Source organism: Cryptosporidium parvum, chromosome 3, assembly GCF_000165345.1.
Source record: "Cryptosporidium parvum Iowa II chromosome 3, whole genome shotgun sequence".
Taxonomy (NCBI): Eukaryota; Apicomplexa; class Conoidasida; order Eucoccidiorida; family Cryptosporidiidae; genus Cryptosporidium; species Cryptosporidium parvum.
In genome coordinates this window covers 1,007,611-1,029,285 of record NC_006982.1, presented here as the reverse complement: position 1 = coordinate 1,029,285, position 21,675 = coordinate 1,007,611, and the positions used below count along the sequence as shown (strand labels likewise).

Here is a 21,675-nt window from a genome sequence, read left to right as displayed (position 1 = left end):
AATTTTTGTATATTTAAAGAATCTAATTCTTAAAATTGCACAAATTTATTATTGCATTCATTCGTTAGTTAAAGGATCATGCTAATCTTTCATCTTGGGATGATTTTATGAATGGTTTTAACCAATTCTTTAACGAAATTTAGTGTGGGATCAACACAATTGCGATGCATTTTAACTATTCATCGCTTTATTACCAAAACAAACCATTAAATTAAATTAAGACGTTGGCGTCACCCCAAGGTTAAAGTATCGTGCATTGGCGCCTGATGACCACAAGGTAATAAAAGGTTTTTAATATAGTTAAAAATTAACTATTTATATTAAAGATGTCTCCAAGTATTTGCTGAAAAAAATAATTGGATTAAATTAAAGAATAAATTCTCCCTTGAAGATTGATTAAAGATTTAAGATTGGGATTTAGTTATTTTTTGATTGAACAGGAGAGTTGTTTCTTGCTAAAGTGCCTTTTCTTGTTCTAGTTTTTAGCAGTTAATAATGGCCCATAATGAAGGAGTTGATTTAGTGCCTTCAGGTGAACGCAAGGGATTATTTGTTAGAATTTATAGAGATCTTTCTAGATTAACTCTTCACTCTCCTGCTAATCCTATTATTAGTGCTAAATTGGGATGGACTACATTCATTAGCCTTTTGGTATCGGCTATTCTAGCATACTGCTGGAGCTTATACAGAAATAGGAATGCAAAAAAGCAAGAACGACGCGATGGTCTTCAAATTGGGTATAAGTATTCTGTTATTGGCTCTCTTCTCCGCTCAATTACTACATTATCCACAATATTACCATTTTTATTTATCATTATTCATACATATGATACGGCTGGTTGTAATAGAAGAGAGCTTGCGCCTTACTGGAGTAATAGAGCTCTTGTATTTATATCACTTTGGTTAGAGTGCTTCTTTTTATGCTTCTTTTATAGATCAACAAAATCTTCATTTGAACAATTCTTTTATTATCCTTGTGATTTAAAAGATGCTGATTTTGTATCAATATGGCAAAAGATAAATGTAGATTCTGATGTCACATGTAAAAAGCAGACAAAACTTAACAAAATTCTTTCCCTTTTTCTAGATCCTTTCAATAAACTTTCAAGAGTTCTGAATGACGAGATTTCTGGCTATATACTTTCCACTATATCTGTTCAAAGAGAACGTACTGATGACAACACTTGCAAAGCATACTTTGAACTTTTCTGTGTCAGATATTGGTATTCAGAAAATTTAAAAAAGTTCACATGTGTAGAGGATCAAATGGGTTCTAATGGTGAACTCGCTAATCTTACAGCCTATTTGGAAAATGATATTTATAGTGTTCCAAACATATCAGAGCTAGAACAATTAAAACCAAACTTTGAGAATTTGAAAGCTTTAAAGAAACAAGAAGATTCTGAAGGTGTAAAAAAGGAATATAAAGACGGAACAATGATTCTCAGCCCTATTTTAGGTTTAAATAGTGAACTTGTACATGAACAATACCAATCTTATGGAAAAAATGAAATTAATATTGAATTGCCTTCTCTCATTGAGGGTCTCTTGAATGAGATTCTTAATCCTCTAACAGTGTTCCAACTTCTTGTTGTAGCTTCATATACATTCCAAGGATACGTACTTTTTGCCGTAAAATGGGTCCCAATGATGATTATCAGTATCATTGCAAATATAAGGATTCACTTTATTAAAATTAGAAATATCAGAGAATTGGCAGAAATGACGGGATGTGATAATGTCAAGGTTATAAGGGATGGGAAGCTAGTTACTTTACATAACTTAGAATTAGTACCTGGTGATATTATACATGTATATGAGAATTCTATAGTACCATGTGATCTTCTACTCTTATCAGGTTCAGCCGTTGTTAATGAGTCAATGTTGACAGGTGAATCTGCTGAGGTTTTGAAAATGCCCATTTCTGAATGTGAATCTGAAAAAATATCTCCAGAAGATGGGCCATATTCAGGAAAGAGGTATTTTTTATATGCAGGTACACAAGTTACTGCTGTTTATAATAATGTTGGTAGAGGAATGGCTCTTAGCAGTTCGATTGGATCTATGAATATCCAAACATCATCAACAAGATCCACTGATTCAATTATTAACTTAAGTACAGACCTATCTGAACTACCTGGAAATCAAAAGCTTGTATCAGATGAACCATCTACTACTACAGCATTAGTTATTCGAACTGGTATTTCTACTCTTAGAGGAAAGATCATTAGATCAATTTTATATCCCAGTAAATATAGTTTTGGACTATATGATCAACTTCCCATTGTTTGGCTTTTTTTAAGTATTATCGTGGCATTGATCATTTTCAAACAAGGTAATTCGTTCAGCTGGGGGTTATTTACATTCTTCTTTGCATTAGGATCTATGAATTCCACTTTCCCTCTTTATCTTGGGGTACTGAATACTTTGTCTCAAAATATTTCATCAAGAAGACTTTTTAAGAACTTCAATGTCAAGGCTCTTATTCCAACTAGAATCATCCTCGCTGGGAAACTTAGGATTATGTGTTTTGATAAAACAGGAACATTGACTAATGATCATCTTGATTTTATTGGTATGTCTCCAATAAATACCATTGGTAGTGATGAACAAAGCTACTTACTCAATGCTGATGTTACACCAACAGAAATGAGTACGGATTATTCTATTGTTTTATCTGAACATGACACAAGAAGCCAAAGCATTGATTATGTTTTGTCTGATAGTGTTTACAATATAGATGAGATTCAAGATAAGTTTAAGCTGGCATTCTTATCAATAAAAAGTTGTACATCGCTAAGCCACTCTCCAACAAACTTTGGAATCTCTCGTGACGTAATTACTAATCCAAGAAAATACTATGAGAGTATGAATGGAAACGATACCGATAAAGCACTTTTTTCAGTTACGAACAGCTTTTTTGAAAAGGATCCAACAAATGACAGCGTTTATATTCGGTCCATTGGTTCAGGATATGACGGTTTGGAAAAAACAGATATTTCGATTAGCTCATTAGAGGTACTCCGAATTTTTCCGTTTGACTACAATAGAAGACTAATGAGTATCATTGTACATTGTAAGTATAATGACGAATACTATTTATTCACCAAGGGAGCACCTGAATCAATCCAAAAAATTTATACCGGATCCATTGGAACTGAATTTAAGCAGAAGCTTGACGAGCTTTCTTCTAAAGGTTATTATTTAATTATGTCCGGTTACAAAAGAATAGAAAAGAGTTTGCTAAACTTGTATCTGACGTTGAATAGAAATGATATAGAAACTGATTTATCGCCAATTGGACTTTTACTGTTTGAAAATACTGTGAGGAAAGAAGCCTCTCATGTTCTAAAACAACTAGTGGACTCTGATGTACTACCTATTATGATTACTGGGGACTCTGCATTAACAGGGTTAAATGCTGCTTTGAAACTTGGAATAGTTGACGAGACTTATGGAAAAATTGCAGTCTCTGAGCTTTCAACAAATCAAATGGGGTCTGAATATGTACAATGGAGATGCAGAGAATCAAGAGAATTAATTGCAGATAGCGAGATATACACTAAAGATAGTAAATTTGGAAACTTAATTTTGACTGGTGATTGCTTTAACATATTATTAAAGGAGCATAACTCTTCAATAGTTTTCTTTGAGCCTATAAGAGGATCCAAGAATCTTGATAAACTGGATATTGAGGCCTCATGTGGCCTACTTCGGGGAAAAACCAAGATTGATCACATATTAAACCGCGTTAGTGTCTATGCTAGAATGTCTCCAAATAACAAGTCTGAGGTAATAAGTCTTTTTATGAAGAGAGGTATCATAACTGGAATGGTAGGGGATGGTGGAAACGACTGTGGAGCTCTCAGAATTTCCCACGTAGGGCTTTCATTTTCAAGGGGAGACGCATCTTTGGTAGCTCCCTTCAATTCCTCTACCTCAAATTTGAACTCTGTATTAGAAATCATTCGTGAAGGAAGGAGTAGCCTAGCTTCAGCCATGTCAATCTTACTGTATCTCGTTGCGTATGGTATTATGACATCTCTAAGTGAAACATTATTAACACACTTTGCATATGCAGCAGTTCCAGATATTTCCAGCTCATTTGTTGCTTTCTTTGCACAGACTCTTCTCCTAATTGGACTTTTGTTCAACTCTCCATGTAGAAGATTAGCAGCAGCCAGACCTTTTGGTAGTATTGCAAGCTTCCGCTTTGCTTTAGCCTTTTTGACCCCAATCACTACTTACATTATTGGTTATTTTATAATGTTTAATAGACTTAGCTCCAAGCCTTGGTTTCAGTCCTCTAAAAACTTCAATGTTCAATTACCCGCTCAAAATTGGTTTATGCGTATGGATAATATTGAGTCAACATGCTCTTGGATCTACACTGCAGTCCAGATTATTGCCACTGCATTATGCTATACTATGGGATCCCAGTTTAGAAATCCTTTCTTCAAGAACCCGTTTATATTAGTTCCTGTAACAATTAACGCATTAGTTTATGGCACACTAATTTTTACTGGACCTAATAGTTTCACATGCATGTTTAGAGTCAACTGTGACTCTGAAAATATTAAAAATTCAGTTTTTAAGTTATTTGGGGTCACTGTGATTAACCCTTCATCAAGACCTTTTTCAGGACCCAACGGCTCCAATATTATTCCTTTTAGTTGGAGAATCGAGTTTGTGATCATTTGCCTAACTACCATGTTTTTGACGGTTTCGCTCTTTTCTTTAATCACAAAACATAAGGAGGATCGAAAAACATCCGTTGAAAGACAATTTTAATTAATTTCCTTTATATATGAACTGAGGCATCCTTAATTATTAAATGCCTATTTTCACTTTTGAACTTCCTATTAAAGCAATTTTCACATTTTTAACAAATTTTTTTAACTATCCAAATGGACCTACTCGTTCGCATTTTGAACATTTATTTTGATGAATATTGCTTATTCTACTTTAGAGCCCTACTATTATCTAGGTTTTATAATATTTGTATAAGTATTTGCGCGTATTTATTGGTTTGATCTTTGTACTGGTTTTGTGAATGGCAAATTATATTGGAGAGACGATCCAAGATTTGCATTAAGTTTTTTTTCAATTTAATTTTAAGTAATTTAACCTCGAACTATCACCAGGACAAGTATGAGGAGCTGTCGCATAGTTGGCTAGTGCGCGAGATTCATACCCTCGAGGTCACGGGTTCGAGTCCCGTCAGCTCCTTTTTTCAGCACTTATAAATCATAATACTCAAGGAAGCTTTGAGGGAGATGAACTAATTAGAATGTTTTAAAAGATAACAACGGAATAATTATAGATTATTTTAAATGGCTTCGAGGTTATTATAAAGGTATTTTTGAATTTTTTTGTCGAAATTTCTATTTAGTTTTGGGAAAAATTTGGCTAAAAGTTATATTGAATTAACCATTGAATATTTCAAATCTTTTTTTTTATTGATTAGAATGTTACTAATAGATGATTTAGGCAGCTTTAATAGATATTAGATTTAAATCTAGAATGTTTTGAGAGATATTTGAACAAAATAGAAGCTATTCCAAATATCCTACAGCAATCCTTCCAGCGTTATGATCAGAAATAACAAAACATTTCTAAAAAGAAATTTTAATTAAATTAAAAAGTAAAAGTTATTTTGTTAATGATGATTAAACTTACTTGGTTAAATTTTGAGTGAAAGTCGAGAATCATTGTACTTGTACAAAATTCCTTTTGAGATTCATTGAATTCAATAGAGGAGTTACTTTCATTGGTTCCAGAAATGTTCATTGACAAGTTTCTAAACTTCTGAGGCCTATGAATTCGAGAGATGTCTTGAGAGTAATGAAATATATTTGACAAGTTGGTGAGATTTAGACAAGATTTAGCACAAGACTTGGTGATGTCCTGTCCAGCTTTGGAATTAATTATACTGAACATTAGTCTGAGTGAATTTTGAGCAAGATTATTATTTTGTAAAGAATCGTCCAATAAATTATTTGTTCTTGGAGTTAAAGCATGTAATTTGATCAGATCTAAATTAAATCCAAAAAGAAGAGATGATTTTAAGCCATCATCAACAAGCATTAAAAGCTCATTAGTGTGGGTCCATACTACACTAGAAATCTTAAAGTTCTGTAAATGAATTGGAAGGCACACAATTGTATATTCAATTGATATTTTGTTAATACTTGGTGAAAATGCCTTGGAACAATATTCAATTTGAATATTTCCGTTTGAAAAATCTGTTGGATACTCGAGCGTATGATTGTTTCCAAATGTAGAAATAGGGCTTGAAAATTCATCATTCTTAATACAAATCTTAGAAATAACATATTTATTGTTTTCAGTTTGTATTGGATGAATTAACTTAACGACTATATTTTGGAAATCATCCATTGATACATTTGTACAGTTGAAGATTTTTTGTTTGGAAAAATATCCTGGATCTAAATTCACCTTTAAGGAAGAAAAGCTACAAATGAAATTCTTTGAGACTTTCTTGACAGCTAGTCTATAAAGTTCTTCAATGGCAGAGCTCAAATTAAAAATACAAGATAAAGAACAACCTTCTGCATCTTCATTTAGAAGCTTATCAATTTTTCTGAATTCTATTTCATTCAAAAAGTGGCTTATTTGAGATTCATCATCCATTTCCTTCACATTTTCATCAGTGAAAAGATGTTTTCTCTTGATAAAATCCTTTAATACAAAGTATGAATCTGAACTAATTTTGAAAGTAGAGGCGATAATATTGGAATTTACAGAAGAAATAATTTTTGGTGGTAAAAAATGATCGGTTGAAGTTTTCTTTACATCATCTTTATAGGTCTTAGCTATGCTTAATAGATGCAAAAAAGTATGAACAATTGGTTTAACTTGCTCAGTCTCGTAATTTAAGGTTTTGCTAAACTCTTTCAAAAGATGAATCTGCGCTGAAACTTTGTTAGTTTCCTGATCTTCAATAATCTCTGTTTTTTGAATAATACTCCAAATAATAAAAATCTGTTGCATCACAGGCTCCACAGTTTGTGAAATAGTATTTTCAATATAAACCATAGAGTCATTAATATTCTGACCAAACATAACTAACTGATCAATTGTAATAGATAGTTCAGTTGTAGAAGAGTTACCGGGTTGAAACATATTTATTGGAGCTCCTGAAATGATTGAAAGTAAAAATATTGAAAAATTGCTTTTTTTAACCGTTTTATCATTACTTAGAAACTGTCTAAATGGCTTAATCCCAGTAAGCCAAACAGACAATATCTGTTGAAAAACATTTTTAAGATAATTAAGTAACTGCCTCATATATTGCAAGAATCCAAATGTATTGAATATTATTGTAAAAGAGTCGATAAATTGTTTCATATCAATCATTTCTATAAATAAGTCTTCCTTTTTTTCACTTTCAGGGAAATAAGTTAGAAATATATGATTTTTACAAATGCTAATATCTTTCAATATTCTATCTTTACCTTGACCAAGATCATGTAGATTATAAACCCAAACAGGCGTGTGGCCACCAATAGAACAAATCATATTATTTTTTGAGTCAATAGTCAAAATTAAGCATACATCTTCCTCCAGGTTCAAATATTCTGGGAGTAACTTTGGTGCTTCCTTATAGTTACCTCTATTTGCATTTTGAGAATCTTCAGGAAGTATTTCTACTTTACTTTTTGATATTTCAAGTTGATTTGTAGTGCCATCAATTTGAGAATCATCAAAATGATCATCCGCTTCTTGATCTAAAACGAATTCATTCAATAGCTCATCTAATCCAATGTTTTCTGAACCATTTGAGTTTCTAATACTTAAAGAATAAGGTTCAATTACTATTAGTTCTTGCAATTTTCTTGGAAATATTCCTTCCTTTCTTAAATTTAAGAGTTCTCCTGATAACATAAAGTTTCTCATTTCCTTGATCTCATTATTTTGTGAATGAAGGTTATTATAGCTATTTACTTGACCATTGATATCAATGATAGTAACAGAACCATTTGTATCGCCGATACAGATACTTTTTGCATTATTACACCAATCCATACAACTTGGCTTATCTTTAATCTGGAAAGACCAAAGCAGTTTAATTGGTTTATCAAGATCATCAATTCTGTACAACTCGATTGTATATATATTAGAAGAAACCAACAATGCGACAATTTTGCCATTTGGATGTATTAATCCTGACCTTACATTTTCTTTCCTATAATGTATACATGGCATCTTATAATTTTCATTACTTCAAGTCCTAATTGGGCTTAAATAGTGACTTTTCTTGATAATTTAGTCAATGTCATTTAATTTTTAATGAAATTATTCACAAGCTATTATCTTTTTAATACTTATTCCACACACCATACTTCAATTCCCATTTGCAGCCTATACTAGTTGTTTGCTAGTATACACCCCTCATATTAGTAAGTTGCCGCCATTGGCGCCACCATTCTCAATTTTCTGTGACATTTTTTGCAATTCTAATAATTTAAAAAAAATGAGTAATGCGGGAAATGTTGAACAAATTAATTTATATTTTCTAAGAACTAATTATTTTAATTGCGGGAAATTTATATTAAGGAATGGAACACAGGATTAACTTATGACGGTTTAGGGTAAATATTAGTGGGTACTGTTGCATATAGTCAGACTTGCTTTACTGAATTTATTCATTATTTTGTTTTTAGCCAATAATAAATTTAATAGAAAGGAAGAATGACACTACCAGGAAAATCTGCAAATACAGAATCAGACGAGGCAAAGATAGAAAGCATAATCTTCCCAAAGGAGTGTGTTGAGTATATTATGAATAGGCAAGGTGCAAAGTCATCAGACCCTAATTTGTTTTCAATTGTTTCAATTTTAGGACAAAAATTTATCGAAGAATGTTTAAAGAAAAGTATAGAGACAACAGAAGATGGTAGATTTGTTATTAGGGATGAAAACTTGAGAAATATGATTAAAATGGAGAATCCAAGTTGTGCAGTCAATAATGATTTTAATTTATTCTTAATACCAAATCAAAGATATAAGGAGTTGTTAAAAGAGTAAATTTCAACATTAAATAGTAAATTGTATAATTAATAATAATTTATTAAGGACTGTATAAATGTATATATATACAGCTAATTAGGTACTATATTGCTTTAAACCTTTCTGTTTATATCAAACCAATAGACTTTCTTATCCAAATTCTTATTAAACTCATGTAAGTCTTCCGAGAATTTTTGTATTTGTATTTCATTATAACCTTGTTGGTGTGTGTCTTGCTTTGAAACTACTTTATAATACTCATCAAGAAAAGTCTTTTTAATTTCATCAAGTTCTGAATCGTCTTGTTTCTCATCCACTTTGTCAAATTCATCCTCTTTCTCTATATATTCTTTGTTTTTATGAATTGCAATAAAGTCCTCCATCAACCTCGACCAAAGTAACATATCATCATTTGAACACCTAGAATCTATAAAGAATATTTTTCCAAAGATATTATTTTTATCTATATGAGTTAATAAACTCGCATTTTTACTGTTCATTTCATAGTAGTCATCATACATGAGTTTAGTATTCTTAAGCCTTTCAGAAAATTGAATTGCTAAACAAATAGAATCTCCTGGTTGCCAGATTATTTTTCTAACTCCGTTAAGCTTTGTCAGCTCCAACTTCCAAATTATCATATTTGATCCTGTATTATCATTACAATAATGATCGCACTTGATATTTAAAGAATTTGAAACGTAACTTCTATCATCCGAGTTAGAGCAAGTTTTCATTAAGTAATAAAAAGATTGGCCATTTGAAGATATTGTAGTTATAGCCAAAACACCGCATGGGTATAGTTGACTAATTGGACCATAAAGCTTGTCAGTGCAAATTTGATGAGAGTCATACATTTTTTCATTATATATAGAAATAGAAGTAATCCATTCCTTTTGAATGACTTGAGAATATGAGTAGAGTAGCTTAATCTTAATAGTTGGAACATATTTTTCAGATTTAATTCCCAATACTGTTAAATATTCTTGATCACTTTCATCATCAGTATCGTTATAGTTTTCACTTTCAGTCAAATCATTTACCTGTTTTAAGTCAGAATCTGCTCTAAAATTATCTCTAGATTTCGAGTCATCTATTTGTTTCAATGAATAAACAGTAAACCTATCAGAGTACTGTAATACTAAAATATCTCCATCTTTGTTAAACTGTAAATTACAGCTATAAAGATACTTGTTATGCCTTTTTCCATAGCTCGGAATTGTTTTTAGCGAAAGAATGGTTTTAAATTCATCAAAAACAAGTAATATATTTGTTTCACCAATTATAACGAAACTTGAATAAACCCTACGTCCTTCCTTCTCAAAAACAGCCAAAGAAACCAATTTATTGTTGTTTTTAAAGTCTACATATTTTGTTGAAGTATTATTCAACATATAATCTGGAAATATTGAAGATACAGAATGGATTGCAAATTCTTGTTGAATTGATGATTTATCTAAAAGTTCATTTTTTAATTCATTTTGAGTAATATATTTGGTTTTTGTTTGTACAAGTAGTGGCAAAGAGTTGAAGAGTTCAAGCACAAATTCAATAATGATCGTATTTTGGCTCTCAGTTTTAGTGGCATCCTTTTCATGATTTGTTTTAATTCCTTGAATTGAAACAAATTTATTTCTTTCAAAGTCTCCAGGATCAATCATATTAAAGTATTGAGGTGGTAGGTAATTATAGAGTTGTTGCTTTTGATTGATATGCAGAAAAAGATCTTTATTACTAAATGATCCAATAAAATTTGGGAGATAGCATTCGTAGTTATTGAATTTCTTTGAGAATAAATCCCAGAAAACAATATGTTCACTAAATAAGGCTCCAAGTAAGCAGTTTCTTCCAAAGATATAAATGTCATTGCAAATAAGAAGCACAGAGTCTTCAATTTTAAGCTCTTTTTTCAATAAACCAAATGGAATTGCTGCAAAACAGGTTCTAGTATAAGACCCTAATATATAAATCCCTTCTAAATTGGACACTGCCAAAATTTCTCCATCTTCACTATAGCATGCAGAAGTGAAGGGCCCGTTACCTATCTGTGTAGAATCAATAACTGCATCTATGGCATTAATCTCTTTGGATTTAATTTCGTACGTATCACTATCAAATGTTGGAAAATTTGTAGAGTCCAGCCAGTAAGTAGGTATCTCTGGTAAGTATGTGTTCGTTTTTAAAAGAAGCTTACATTCTAAGCTAGGTTTCATGTTCTTTGACTGACGAAGAAGATTTATTTTTGAATTTTATTTCATTGTAAAAGCTATTTAGATTGAAAGAAAGAAAATGTCTTTTTTTTGGAGTATTTTCTGATTATTAGTGGGGCTAAATTCGCCGGTATTTTTAATTTATTAATTATAAGGTACCGGTCAAAAATGAAAATTAAAAAAAAAATTAATCCGAGAATTAATATAAATTAAAATGACTAAATCATATATTTTGTGAATTTACCTTAGTATTGCCATCTAATAATAAACCTTGTTACATAGTATTGAATTAAACTAATAAAACAGCATTAATGCAACCATCAATTTCTGGATTATTAGTTACCTGAGCATACTTTGCCCATACAACTTTACCGGTTTGTGTAACAAGACCTAGTTCACTAACATTTACTTCAATTATAGTACCTTTAGTAATTACACCTAATGTAGTATATAGTTGACTTTGTGGATTTTTCTTGATGGAAACAATATCAAGGTAAAAAGTGGTCTTAAGTTCTGGATGTGTAACATGAGCCTTTTTAAATCTTAGCCCAGTTGGCCTAATGTATCTCTCGAGCTTTGGTGGTTTTCTAGTAAAGTCATTTCCGACAAAACAAACTTTATTGACAACTCTCTTCCATGATTTCTTCTGTCTCTTACCAGTTCTTAAGATTTTGAACATTTCATCTTCATTCAAAGCCTTAATTTTTGGAATAGGTACTTGCCACTTTGCAGATTTTTCCTTTCTTTTCTGCTTTATCATATTACTTAGAATCTTTGTTCGATTAACTCCCTCACGGTCCAACAAGTATGATGGAACTGCACCTTTCTGTACATTTTCTGGGTCCTTTTCAACTGCATCTTTCTCCTCGTTAGCTTTGACTAACTTTCTCAAAGTGGCCTTTTCAGCATATCTCTTCTTATTGTAAAGCTTAGCCTTTATACCTCTGAGTTTTTGAGCATGTTGAGAATCTTTGTGGACTTTTCGTGATTCAAACTTTCTTTTCTTTTCAAAGTGATCAAACCTATATCCGTGGCGTTTTCTGTGTAATTCAATATATTCATTCTGAGGCATATTTGGTCAAATAAGTATCAATGCTATCTTTTATTACAAAAAAAAAAAAAAGAAAAAGTCTTTCCACCTTCCTCTAATACAAAACTTTCTCTGTATTCTATGAGAAAGAATTTTGCTTATTTTCTTTACAAACAATCAATTTTGCTGTCCAATCTTGATTTTATTATTCCGCTAATATTTAATTAACCATTAAATATATATATTTTCACCACTTATTTTCTCTCTAAGTGCACTGACCGCCAAAGTTTTTGGCGCCTCAAATTTATTCGGTACCTAATTAAATACCGCAAAATGTCTTTAAAAGCCGAGCATCACGATCAAAAAAATATAATAAATAAAAAGTTATTCGGGAATAAGTGGGGTTGATTAAAGCTAGTGTAAATTGTGTGTAATAATAATAGGAAGCTTTCTTTTTTTTTGCTTTATTTAAGAATGAAATATTTTGATAAGAAGGAGCTTATGAATTAATGATGAAAATTCCAGAAATGCACACAGATGGTACCCAAATGATAAATGATGACTTTATTGATTTCACTAAAGTTCCTAAAATAGCGCTTAAAGATTCGATTATGAAACAATGGTTTTCAATCAATAAGGCATGCTATTCATCTCTTCAAGCTTTGAAATTTAGGCTTTTATGTTTAAGGGCTCACTTAATTAAATGTGGTCCAGTGTTACCGAAAAACATTTACAATGGTTCTACTTTTAACTTGAACTTATCTTATAATGAATACATTTTATTATTTATTGATGATAAAGAAAATGAATTTCAAAGCGAATTGCTTGGAGAAATCATTTTTTTAATTTGTGAGTTAGTTAATGATAAATACAATCCCACTAGTGATTGGGTCACACTTTTAGCTATTGAATTATTCTCTACTGCATACTCTCTGGATGATGAAAAAGTATATTGGTATGCTGCTATATGTGAAACTAACAAGAATATTGAATTTAAGCTGCCAAAATCAAGTAAACAAAAATGGGTAAATCAAGCAAAAGCATTAAAACTTGATTCAGAAATATATTCATCTGCAAGTTGTAGCTCCTTGAACCCTACTAATGAAACCCTAGATTTTGTTATTATTTCTATTCTAGAACTCTTGATGAGTCCTGAATTTGATGATTTTACCAGTGTCTTTAAGAATTGTGAGCTTGATTCCACATTCTTCTCAAGATTAAGGCTTCCAAAAGAAATGGGGACATTAAGTAGATGCTCTCAGATTTGGAGTGGCCAGCATATTGCTTATAGATGTATCACTTGCGGAACCTCAACCTCGTCGTGTATTTGTGTAGATTGTTTCCAAAACGGAAATCATGAAAATCATGAATACTATATATATAAGTCAGACTACGGTGGTTGTTGTGATTGTGGGGATGAGCAGGCCTGGAACAGGGATGGATTTTGCAGAAAACATACTATTTCGGATACGAACAGTACTTATACAAGTGTAAATTCTAATTGGAATACACTTAAATCTAACTTGAAAGGACTCTTTCATGGAGTGCTTTGCCATGTTGTTTGCTTATCTAGGCTATATTGTACTGCTCCTAATACAAAAGAGATATACCTACCATTTCATTCAAAGTTATTATCAAAGATTGTTGAACAAAAAAGAAATGAAGAAAGATCAGAAGATAGTTTTAATGTTTTGGACTTCTATATGCAAGAAGAAGATCTTTCAGATGATTCTGAAATTAATATGTTCTCTGACTATTTAAATTCTGAAGACATTAGAATGGAGAATTCAGTAGATAACAATGTGGAAGATAGTTCTATTGAAAATGAAACTGAAATTAGTGATCAACAATCAAATTCAGAAAATCCTAGTATATTCAACAGATTAATTGCTCCTCCACAAGGAAACCATACTTTTGAAGAAGTGCCAATTCTTCAATTTCAAACTATTAGGGGACAAAACTTAAGTGATGGTACTATTCCTATATTGCTTTTATTTAAACAGGAAAAGAATTTCCAAATGGACTCATACTTCTTTCAATGGTTTATTAGTTTATGTGAAAACTACCAATCAATCTTCTTACCCTTAATGGGTGAGATTTTTGGATCGCCAATACATAAGCTATTGATGTTTGGAATTTCTAATAAGTCGAATATGAGCAGTGATATTAAATATAGAAACAAATTTGCATGTAAATTACTTAAGCCTTTAATTGATGACTATATTAACAAAAAAATCCACTCTTTAACAGTTCATAAAGTTAAGGACCTTCTTAGAACAATTCATTCTGAATTTCAATTTACCTCGGTAAAGGATACCACCATGGAATCTCAAAATAAAATGAATATCAGCAATAATTCCAAGAATTACATGTTAGATCTTGAAAAAAATAGTGAATCCATTTCAGAGCAAACAGATTTTAAAATTGAAGACCTTACATATTTGGATATTTTCTGGATGAAATGGTCTAGACAGCTTAATGAAACAAATGATTCCTTGATTCACCAGGCTTTAATTTCAAAGATTTATAAACAAAATGATCTAACTGACCTTCTACTTGTTATGATGTTTGATTCTGTATTTAAAGAAGAGATTTTCCCTGATATTTTTATGAGAAACTATAATGAATTAGTGAAAAGACAAGATAAAGTTCTAACTAGAATTGCTGTACAGCTTTTCACAATTGATAGAATGTTGGTTTCTATGGCTCTTGATAACAATTTAATTCAAAATATATTTTTTACAACTTTTCAAATCCTTGAAAGTTCTGTTATATATCAGAAAACTGATCATGAAAATAGTGTTAATGACAACTTAATATCTAAGATTTCAATCCCAACCCTAAGTTCTCAAAGCAGTGCCGTTATCAATAGAAAATATACATATTCAATGCACGATTCTAAGTATTTACTTCAATGTATTGATTTGATTTACTTTATTTTTCTCAATAAATGCACTGAAATGATACAGGAAGAACTATCATGTAGAAAAATAACATTTGAAGAAGCAAGGTGCTTGATTAAAAAGTTGTACATGGAATTATGGTATAATGGATGGTTAGCTTTGCTTAAGTTAGTACAGTGTATGAATCCTCATAAAAGTAAGGCTATTGAACCATATGAAGACTTGAAATGGCATTCAAGTCTTCTTCTTTGTTGTGATATTCAATCTACTGTGGATATATTACTTCAAATTATCTTTGTTCTGACCAGAACTTCTGACGATTCAAACTTGGTTTCCATATCTTTGGAAAATAAGAATCAAGATTTAACTACTTTCTGTATTTTTCGTCTTGTACTAAATACTGTTCAGTCATTAATTCAATGGATTCGCATTACCAGTATAAATGAATCCTGGAACATTATATATGACTATGTGGACAACAATTCTTTCAATATAGAACAGGATTTTTGTAAATACTTTATTACTTTTGAACATGATTCAAGTAAATACGGAGAATACTATATTTTACATAATCATAGTATTTTAGAAAGCCAAGCTTCTATACATATTCCACTAAATAGAACTTCTCTTCAACTAATTTACATTTATCTGGATTATATTTCAAGAACAAAAGGTTACTTAGATTTGAATAATATTTTCGATTTACTGGAGAATCTTGGGATTTTAAATGACGTGTTAAAAATAACATTATTAGAACATCCATTAAGATCATATTGTTTTGTTCATCAAGCATTTAATTTGAACGATGGTTCTTGGCTTAGGAATGGATTAAGTCCAATAAATGAAGCTCAATTCTACAAGAAATCACATTGGTCAACAATGTATATACTTCCAGATATATTCTCAATTAGATTGATTTTAAATCTTCTTAAGAAAGAAGAAAGCTTGTTGTTTATGATATCTTCAATATTATCCCACTTCAACTTATTAAAAGATGAAGCTAACTGTGAAAATAATGATAATCATTCTAAACAAAAAGCTGATATAATGGATAGCATTCAATCAAATTCAAATACAGAGGATAAAGGTGATTTAAAGGATATACAAGAAACTAGAAACTCTTGTTTTAATGTCATTCATTCAAGAAAAGCAATAGATAAGAAGGTTAATTGTGCTGTACTATTAATTATGGATATATTTACCAAAGTTACATCTCTTGACCTTCCTAATTCTCTCTCTTTTAATAAGTCTATATATAGATATCTACTTGTTCAATACCTAATAAGGAAAAACAGATCTAGATCAGAAATTCAGGATGGGCTTCCAATATCATCATCTTCGTCTTTATATTATGGAAATTTCATTCAATCTATAAAATCTTCAAATCTTAATAATATAATTGATGAGATCTTGGACTCATTTTGCGAGAAGATCCCAGCTTCTGATAATAAGCCAATTCTATATAAAATTAAGCAACCCATTGGTTGGATGTTATATGATCCTCTATTACCTATTAAATTCTTTGGGAGCGAAGATGAAACCAACTATGAATCCATTTGTTCACACTTTAATTGCTGGGATAATAGTCTAATTATAGGCAATGGAATAGATGGAAATAAGGTAAGTACTGAAGACAACACTCCAAAGAAGAGACGAATAGGCGAGAGTAACAATTTAGAGACAAATAAAGAGCAACAAAATGGTATTATGAATAAAAATATATCAGAAGAAATTCCAGAAAATTCAGAGAAAAAGTTTATAAGTGATAAGTTTGTTAAATTTCCCACTAAGTTATGCCATATACCATTAAATGAGCATTTCTCTTCTATAATACACTTCAATTCAAGCCAAAATATGTATATAAAGTCTATTCTTCTCTCAAATATACTCCATTTGGTTCTACCTCAATTATTTGAAGTTACTATGGGCCAAACTCTAATGGATGATGTAAGAATAATGCAACATTCTTTCATTCTTCTCTTTAACTTAATTAATATAGAAATCATGGAATATGTTTATAATGCATTCAAAGCTAATATGAAAGGTGAATCCCAGTTTAAGATTTCATTTAATAGAGTTTCTCTCAGTACTGAAACATTGGAAAATGATTTAAATTTTGAATTCTTTTCTATACCTTCTACAGAAATTAGAAATGTAAATTCAAAAACATATAATGAATCAGATTCTGATGGTTCATTAAATATTTCATTTTACTGTTTAAACCAGGATTGCGAGAATGATGATTACCAGTACTTTGCAGTTAAACCAAGTCTATGTAATCAAATTAAGAAAGAGTTGAGAAAGAAACAAGGAGAGAAATTAATTCAGAATAGATCTCCAATTGAGTTAAAGGATTTATATATGACTAATATTTGTGATTTACTTAGAAGAGGCAACGTAGAAACTGTATTTGAACTATTAATGGTTCCGTTGATTTTAAGATTTGATAATAACTTAACATATGAACAGCCATTTTGTTTGATGGATATATTGGTAGAATTACTATATTCTTTGAGAATCAATGATAATGATATTCATTTAGGAAAAAATTCAAGTAAGTTCAAATTTGTTAGCAAAGAAGTTTTAAAGATAATTCCCATGGAATCTTCATTATTTCTGGAATGGGGACTATCTATTGCCAACCAAACAAGTCCAGATATTGAATCTTATTTTAATAACTATTTGGAAGAGTTATATAATGAGAGAAGGCTTTTATTGCAAGAAAAAGCTGCAAAATTGAATCCAACCAATCTCAAAGATAAGATACAAGAGAAACAAAAAAACATTCTCCAGGAATATATGAACAGGCAAAAAAACTTTATGAACATTCTTAAAAAGTCTATGATTTTAAATGATGAAGAAATCAATTCTGATGAAGACAAGATTGATGTTATGTCAGACAAGCCTTATGTTAGTAACCAAATTGTAGGTGGTGAAGAACATTCTGATTTCTGTGTATTTTGCCATGAGCCAATTCATATTGAGCAAGATCGTGAAAAGGATGAAAATTATATTGCAACTTTTGGTTATTTAGACTTACAAAATTCTAGTTTGGATTCAAAAAGAAATATTCAAAGTGATACAAGTTTAGATGGATTCCAACCAAATTTTGGATATACTTCTTTCTATTTAACAATATGTGGACATTTAATACATTATAAATGTGTTGGACAATATTATAAATTATTTAATAATCAAAATTCTTCAAGTTCAAATTATACCAATTTGAGATCAGACCAGGAAACCAGACAAATCCAGACAGAAGAATGTAATTTTGAGAAAAAATCTGAAATTCAATACGTAGGGTTTCCATTAACTTACCACAAAAACAAAGTAGGAGTTAGTGTAAGACAAATGAATATTAGAGAAAATGGTGAGACTTTTAAAGAGCTTAATTTGCCTAATTCTAATAACTCAGTTCATATATTATCTTCTATACCCGATAATACTGGATCAAAATTTACTGGTAGAGTTAGAAAATACGACATTAATAAAGAAATTTATCATTTAACTAACTTAACATGCCCATACTGCAATACATTCTCCAACATTATACTTCCATTCAAGTACTTCAAGAATGAGGAATTAATGATGGATATTTGTCACGAAGTACAAAATAACTTTGAATCTTGTAAAGATGATCAATTGATAGATATTTTGGATTTATTATTGGATCTCCAAACAAAATACGAAATAAGTGATATGATTGGTGATTATTATGAAGGAAGTTGTAATGGTAATTTAGAAATTGATGTTGAAAGTATTCCAATACTTGAACAAATTCTTTCAATATTGACTTTATTTGAGAATTTACTTCCTTTCAATATTCCAAGCATTAATTTGTCTATAAATGGAATTCCTAGTATTAATCCAATAGGTTTCTTAACTAAGATTATAAGTGACAATATTATAGTTGATACAATTTCATGTTATGAAAATGATATGAGTGTATTTGCTTCAACCAATTTATTTTCTTCTTCGAGAAATTTAATGTATGAAATTGTTATTAAATCTTTGAAAAGTATTATTAATAATTTTCCGTGCATGGCTACTTCAATGATTTTTAACTTAATTCAGATACTTAGAGATGAAAATAAGATTGATATTTGGAACTATATTTCGCTTCAATCGCCTTCAGCTAGATTTCAGATTCTTATAAATTTAATAATTCTGATTGATAGTACAAGAACATTAAAGGAGCAAAAAGTCAAAGAAAATGACACTCATTTTGATAATTTTTATAGTAAAACAAACAATAAATATAATAACTCAAATAATAGTATTAGAGATAGTTCTGTAAGAGAAAGTCAAGGTTATGAGACTTTAGAACAAGGGGATTTGAGAGTTATGTATATTTTATTGATGATGTTTGTTTTGGAAGTGTTTTCAATTGTTTGGACATTTTGGAACCCCGAATGGGATGAAGATGAACAAGTATCTAAAATAAGAAATCCAATAATCCAAGCTATATTAAATTTGAATAAATGCAGAAAATCTCATATTGATGAGGAAAATGATAACCAGAAAGAAGACCAATCAAATGAAAATGAGGCAATGTCTTTTTTCCAGGAATTGATTTATGGAAATGGATTTCACTTATATAAGAAATTAGATTTAAGTTCTGAAGAGATTGAGTATAAAGCTCAGAAGATAAATAATATATCAGATTCAAGAATTAATGTTAATATTTTTGGAACTTTACCAATCCAAATTAATCCAGTAAATAGCGATATCTCAGTTTCTGAGAAAAAGAATAAATGCGATATTATATATTCTTTCAAAGTTAAGAATTCTATAAATAAATTATCAAATGAAAGTAAGAGAGAATTTTATTTGAGTAAATATCCGAATTTTATATTAAATACAAATTCAAGTTATTTAAATACTAAGAACAAATTTAAAAAGTATAAACAAAATCAAGAAGATGAGTGTAATATGGATGAATTTAAACTTGGAGATATTAAAAAACTTAAAGATATTGTAAATCTTGGAATAATAGTTTGGCTAAAGTTGATAGTTAGATTTCAAAATATTTATATGAAAGAAAAAAACAAGAAAATAGAAAATTCAGTTAATAATAATACAAGAATAAATGGAAATGAAGAGGATAATAGCTTAGATGAACAAATCTCTATACTATTACAATGTATTTCTAGTAGATTTTGTATGAATACAAATATACTAGAGATTGCTTGGATAATTTTAACAGAGTTTAATATTAATACTGATAATGATACTGATATTGATAAACATAAAAACTTTATAAACCAAAGTAGTGGAATGATGAACTCTTTATTAACTATAATGCTAGAAAAGAACCTTTTCATAAAGTTGATTTCAAAGAAGAAGGCAATAATTCCTTTAACTTGTTTGGAAGTAACAGTTGTTAATGACATTATGGTTAATTCAAAGAGACCACTATTTAATAGTAATATTAATTCATTTTATAAAAGTCTGAGCATTGAAGAGTTTGAAATATTTAAGAGTTCATTTCTAGGTTTGGGAAAGAAGTTTTTGAATATCAATGAAAGTGGCCAAAATATTATTATATATAATGGTTTTAATCAATCAACAATAATACCCCCTAAAATGTTTCACAATCTTTATAACAAGCTTTTATCAAATCCAATAAAGCATTGGAGTAGAAGATATTCTAATAATATTAATAACTTACTAATTTGTATTTCATGTGGAAGTATATTATGTACGGAATATAGTTGTTGTAATGAGACTGAAACTAGTACAAATTTGTCATCTTCAATTTTGGATTCTTATTTCTACTGTTATTCAAGAGAAACAGAAAAAACTGGGAATAAAAATATATTATCATACTCCATTCCATTTGGTTCAGGTTTAAATATATCTTTAAGGTCAATACCAATTAGAGATCATATTGCAAAATGTGGAAAAGGATTATCTTTTTTCTTACATGTTTCTTCATCAATTATACTATCATTTAGAATTGATATTACTTCAACAAAGAATGAAACCAATAACAATTTATTTAATTGGATTGAATTGGATAAACAATTTTTGTATGGTGCAAGGGCATGTGAATTTTCTACTCTTTATGTGGACGAATATGGAGAAGAGGATAAGCATTTGATTAGAGGAAAACCTATGATTTTGTGTCCTTACCGTTGGACTAAATTGCAGAATATTATTCAAAAAATTAATATCAGAAGAAATACAAATTTAAATTGGCGTTCATTTCAACCTTTTGAATTTCAATCAATAAACTAATAAATTCTAGTTTAAATATATAAATATTTTAATGTATAATTTTTTTAAAAAAACTGTATTATATTATTCTTTAATATTTTTGGTTTAATTATTTTTAGATTAATTTATTACAATTTCCCCCCTCTCGCTTTATAAGCAAAACAATAAATTTTTCCGACCCTGAGAGTTTTCAACCTGGAAATTTTTTTTTAGCTTAAAATTGGGTGTATTAAGAAAAGAAAAAAAAATTCGTTAATTAATTATGAAATTTAAATTA

At 29.9% G+C, this 21,675-nt stretch overlaps 6 protein-coding genes and 1 non-coding gene across 7 annotated transcripts; 4 read left to right on the top strand and 3 right to left on the bottom strand.

Moving 5' to 3' along the window:
* Positions 1-495: 495 nt before the first annotated feature.
* cgd3_4140 (P-type ATpase3, 13 transmembrane regions) lies at positions 496-4,791 on the top strand (the record flags this gene model as incomplete). The annotated part of the gene is made up of 1 exon (XM_626958.1): positions 496-4,791. One exon carries the CDS (start codon positions 496-498, stop codon positions 4,789-4,791), a length of 4,296 nt encoding a protein of 1,431 aa, XP_626958.1.
* A 364-nt stretch (positions 4,792-5,155) lies between these two features.
* cgd3_4135 lies at positions 5,156-5,229 on the top strand (the record flags this gene model as incomplete). The annotated part of the gene is made up of 1 exon: positions 5,156-5,229. It is a non-coding gene; the product is annotated as a tRNA-Met (tRNA).
* Positions 5,230-5,637: 408 nt separating this feature from the next.
* Positions 5,638-8,229, bottom strand: cgd3_4130 (hypothetical protein; the record flags this gene model as incomplete). The annotated part of the gene is made up of 1 exon (XM_626957.1): positions 5,638-8,229. The coding sequence occupies one exon, from the start codon at positions 8,227-8,229 to the stop codon at positions 5,638-5,640; it is 2,592 nt and encodes an 863-aa protein (XP_626957.1).
* Positions 8,230-8,715: 486 nt separating this feature from the next.
* cgd3_4120 (hypothetical protein) lies at positions 8,716-9,051 on the top strand (the record flags this gene model as incomplete). The annotated part of the gene is made up of 1 exon (XM_626956.1): positions 8,716-9,051. One exon carries the CDS (start codon positions 8,716-8,718, stop codon positions 9,049-9,051), a length of 336 nt encoding a protein of 111 aa, XP_626956.1.
* Positions 9,052-9,146: 95 nt separating this feature from the next.
* Positions 9,147-11,246, bottom strand: cgd3_4110 (hypothetical protein; the record flags this gene model as incomplete). Its single annotated transcript, XM_626955.1, has 1 exon — positions 9,147-11,246. One exon carries the CDS (start codon positions 11,244-11,246, stop codon positions 9,147-9,149), a length of 2,100 nt encoding a protein of 699 aa, XP_626955.1.
* A 286-nt stretch (positions 11,247-11,532) lies between these two features.
* On the bottom strand, positions 11,533-12,315 carry cgd3_4100 (conserved protein, COG SSU ribosomal protein S8E; the record flags this gene model as incomplete). Its single annotated transcript, XM_626954.1, has 1 exon — positions 11,533-12,315. The coding sequence occupies one exon, from the start codon at positions 12,313-12,315 to the stop codon at positions 11,533-11,535; it is 783 nt and encodes a 260-aa protein (XP_626954.1).
* A 467-nt stretch (positions 12,316-12,782) lies between these two features.
* On the top strand, positions 12,783-21,419 carry cgd3_4090 (large protein with a UBR1-like ring finger related treble clef; the record flags this gene model as incomplete). Its single annotated transcript, XM_626953.1, has 1 exon — positions 12,783-21,419. The coding sequence occupies one exon, from the start codon at positions 12,783-12,785 to the stop codon at positions 21,417-21,419; it is 8,637 nt and encodes a 2,878-aa protein (XP_626953.1).
* Positions 21,420-21,675: the final 256 nt, after the last annotated feature.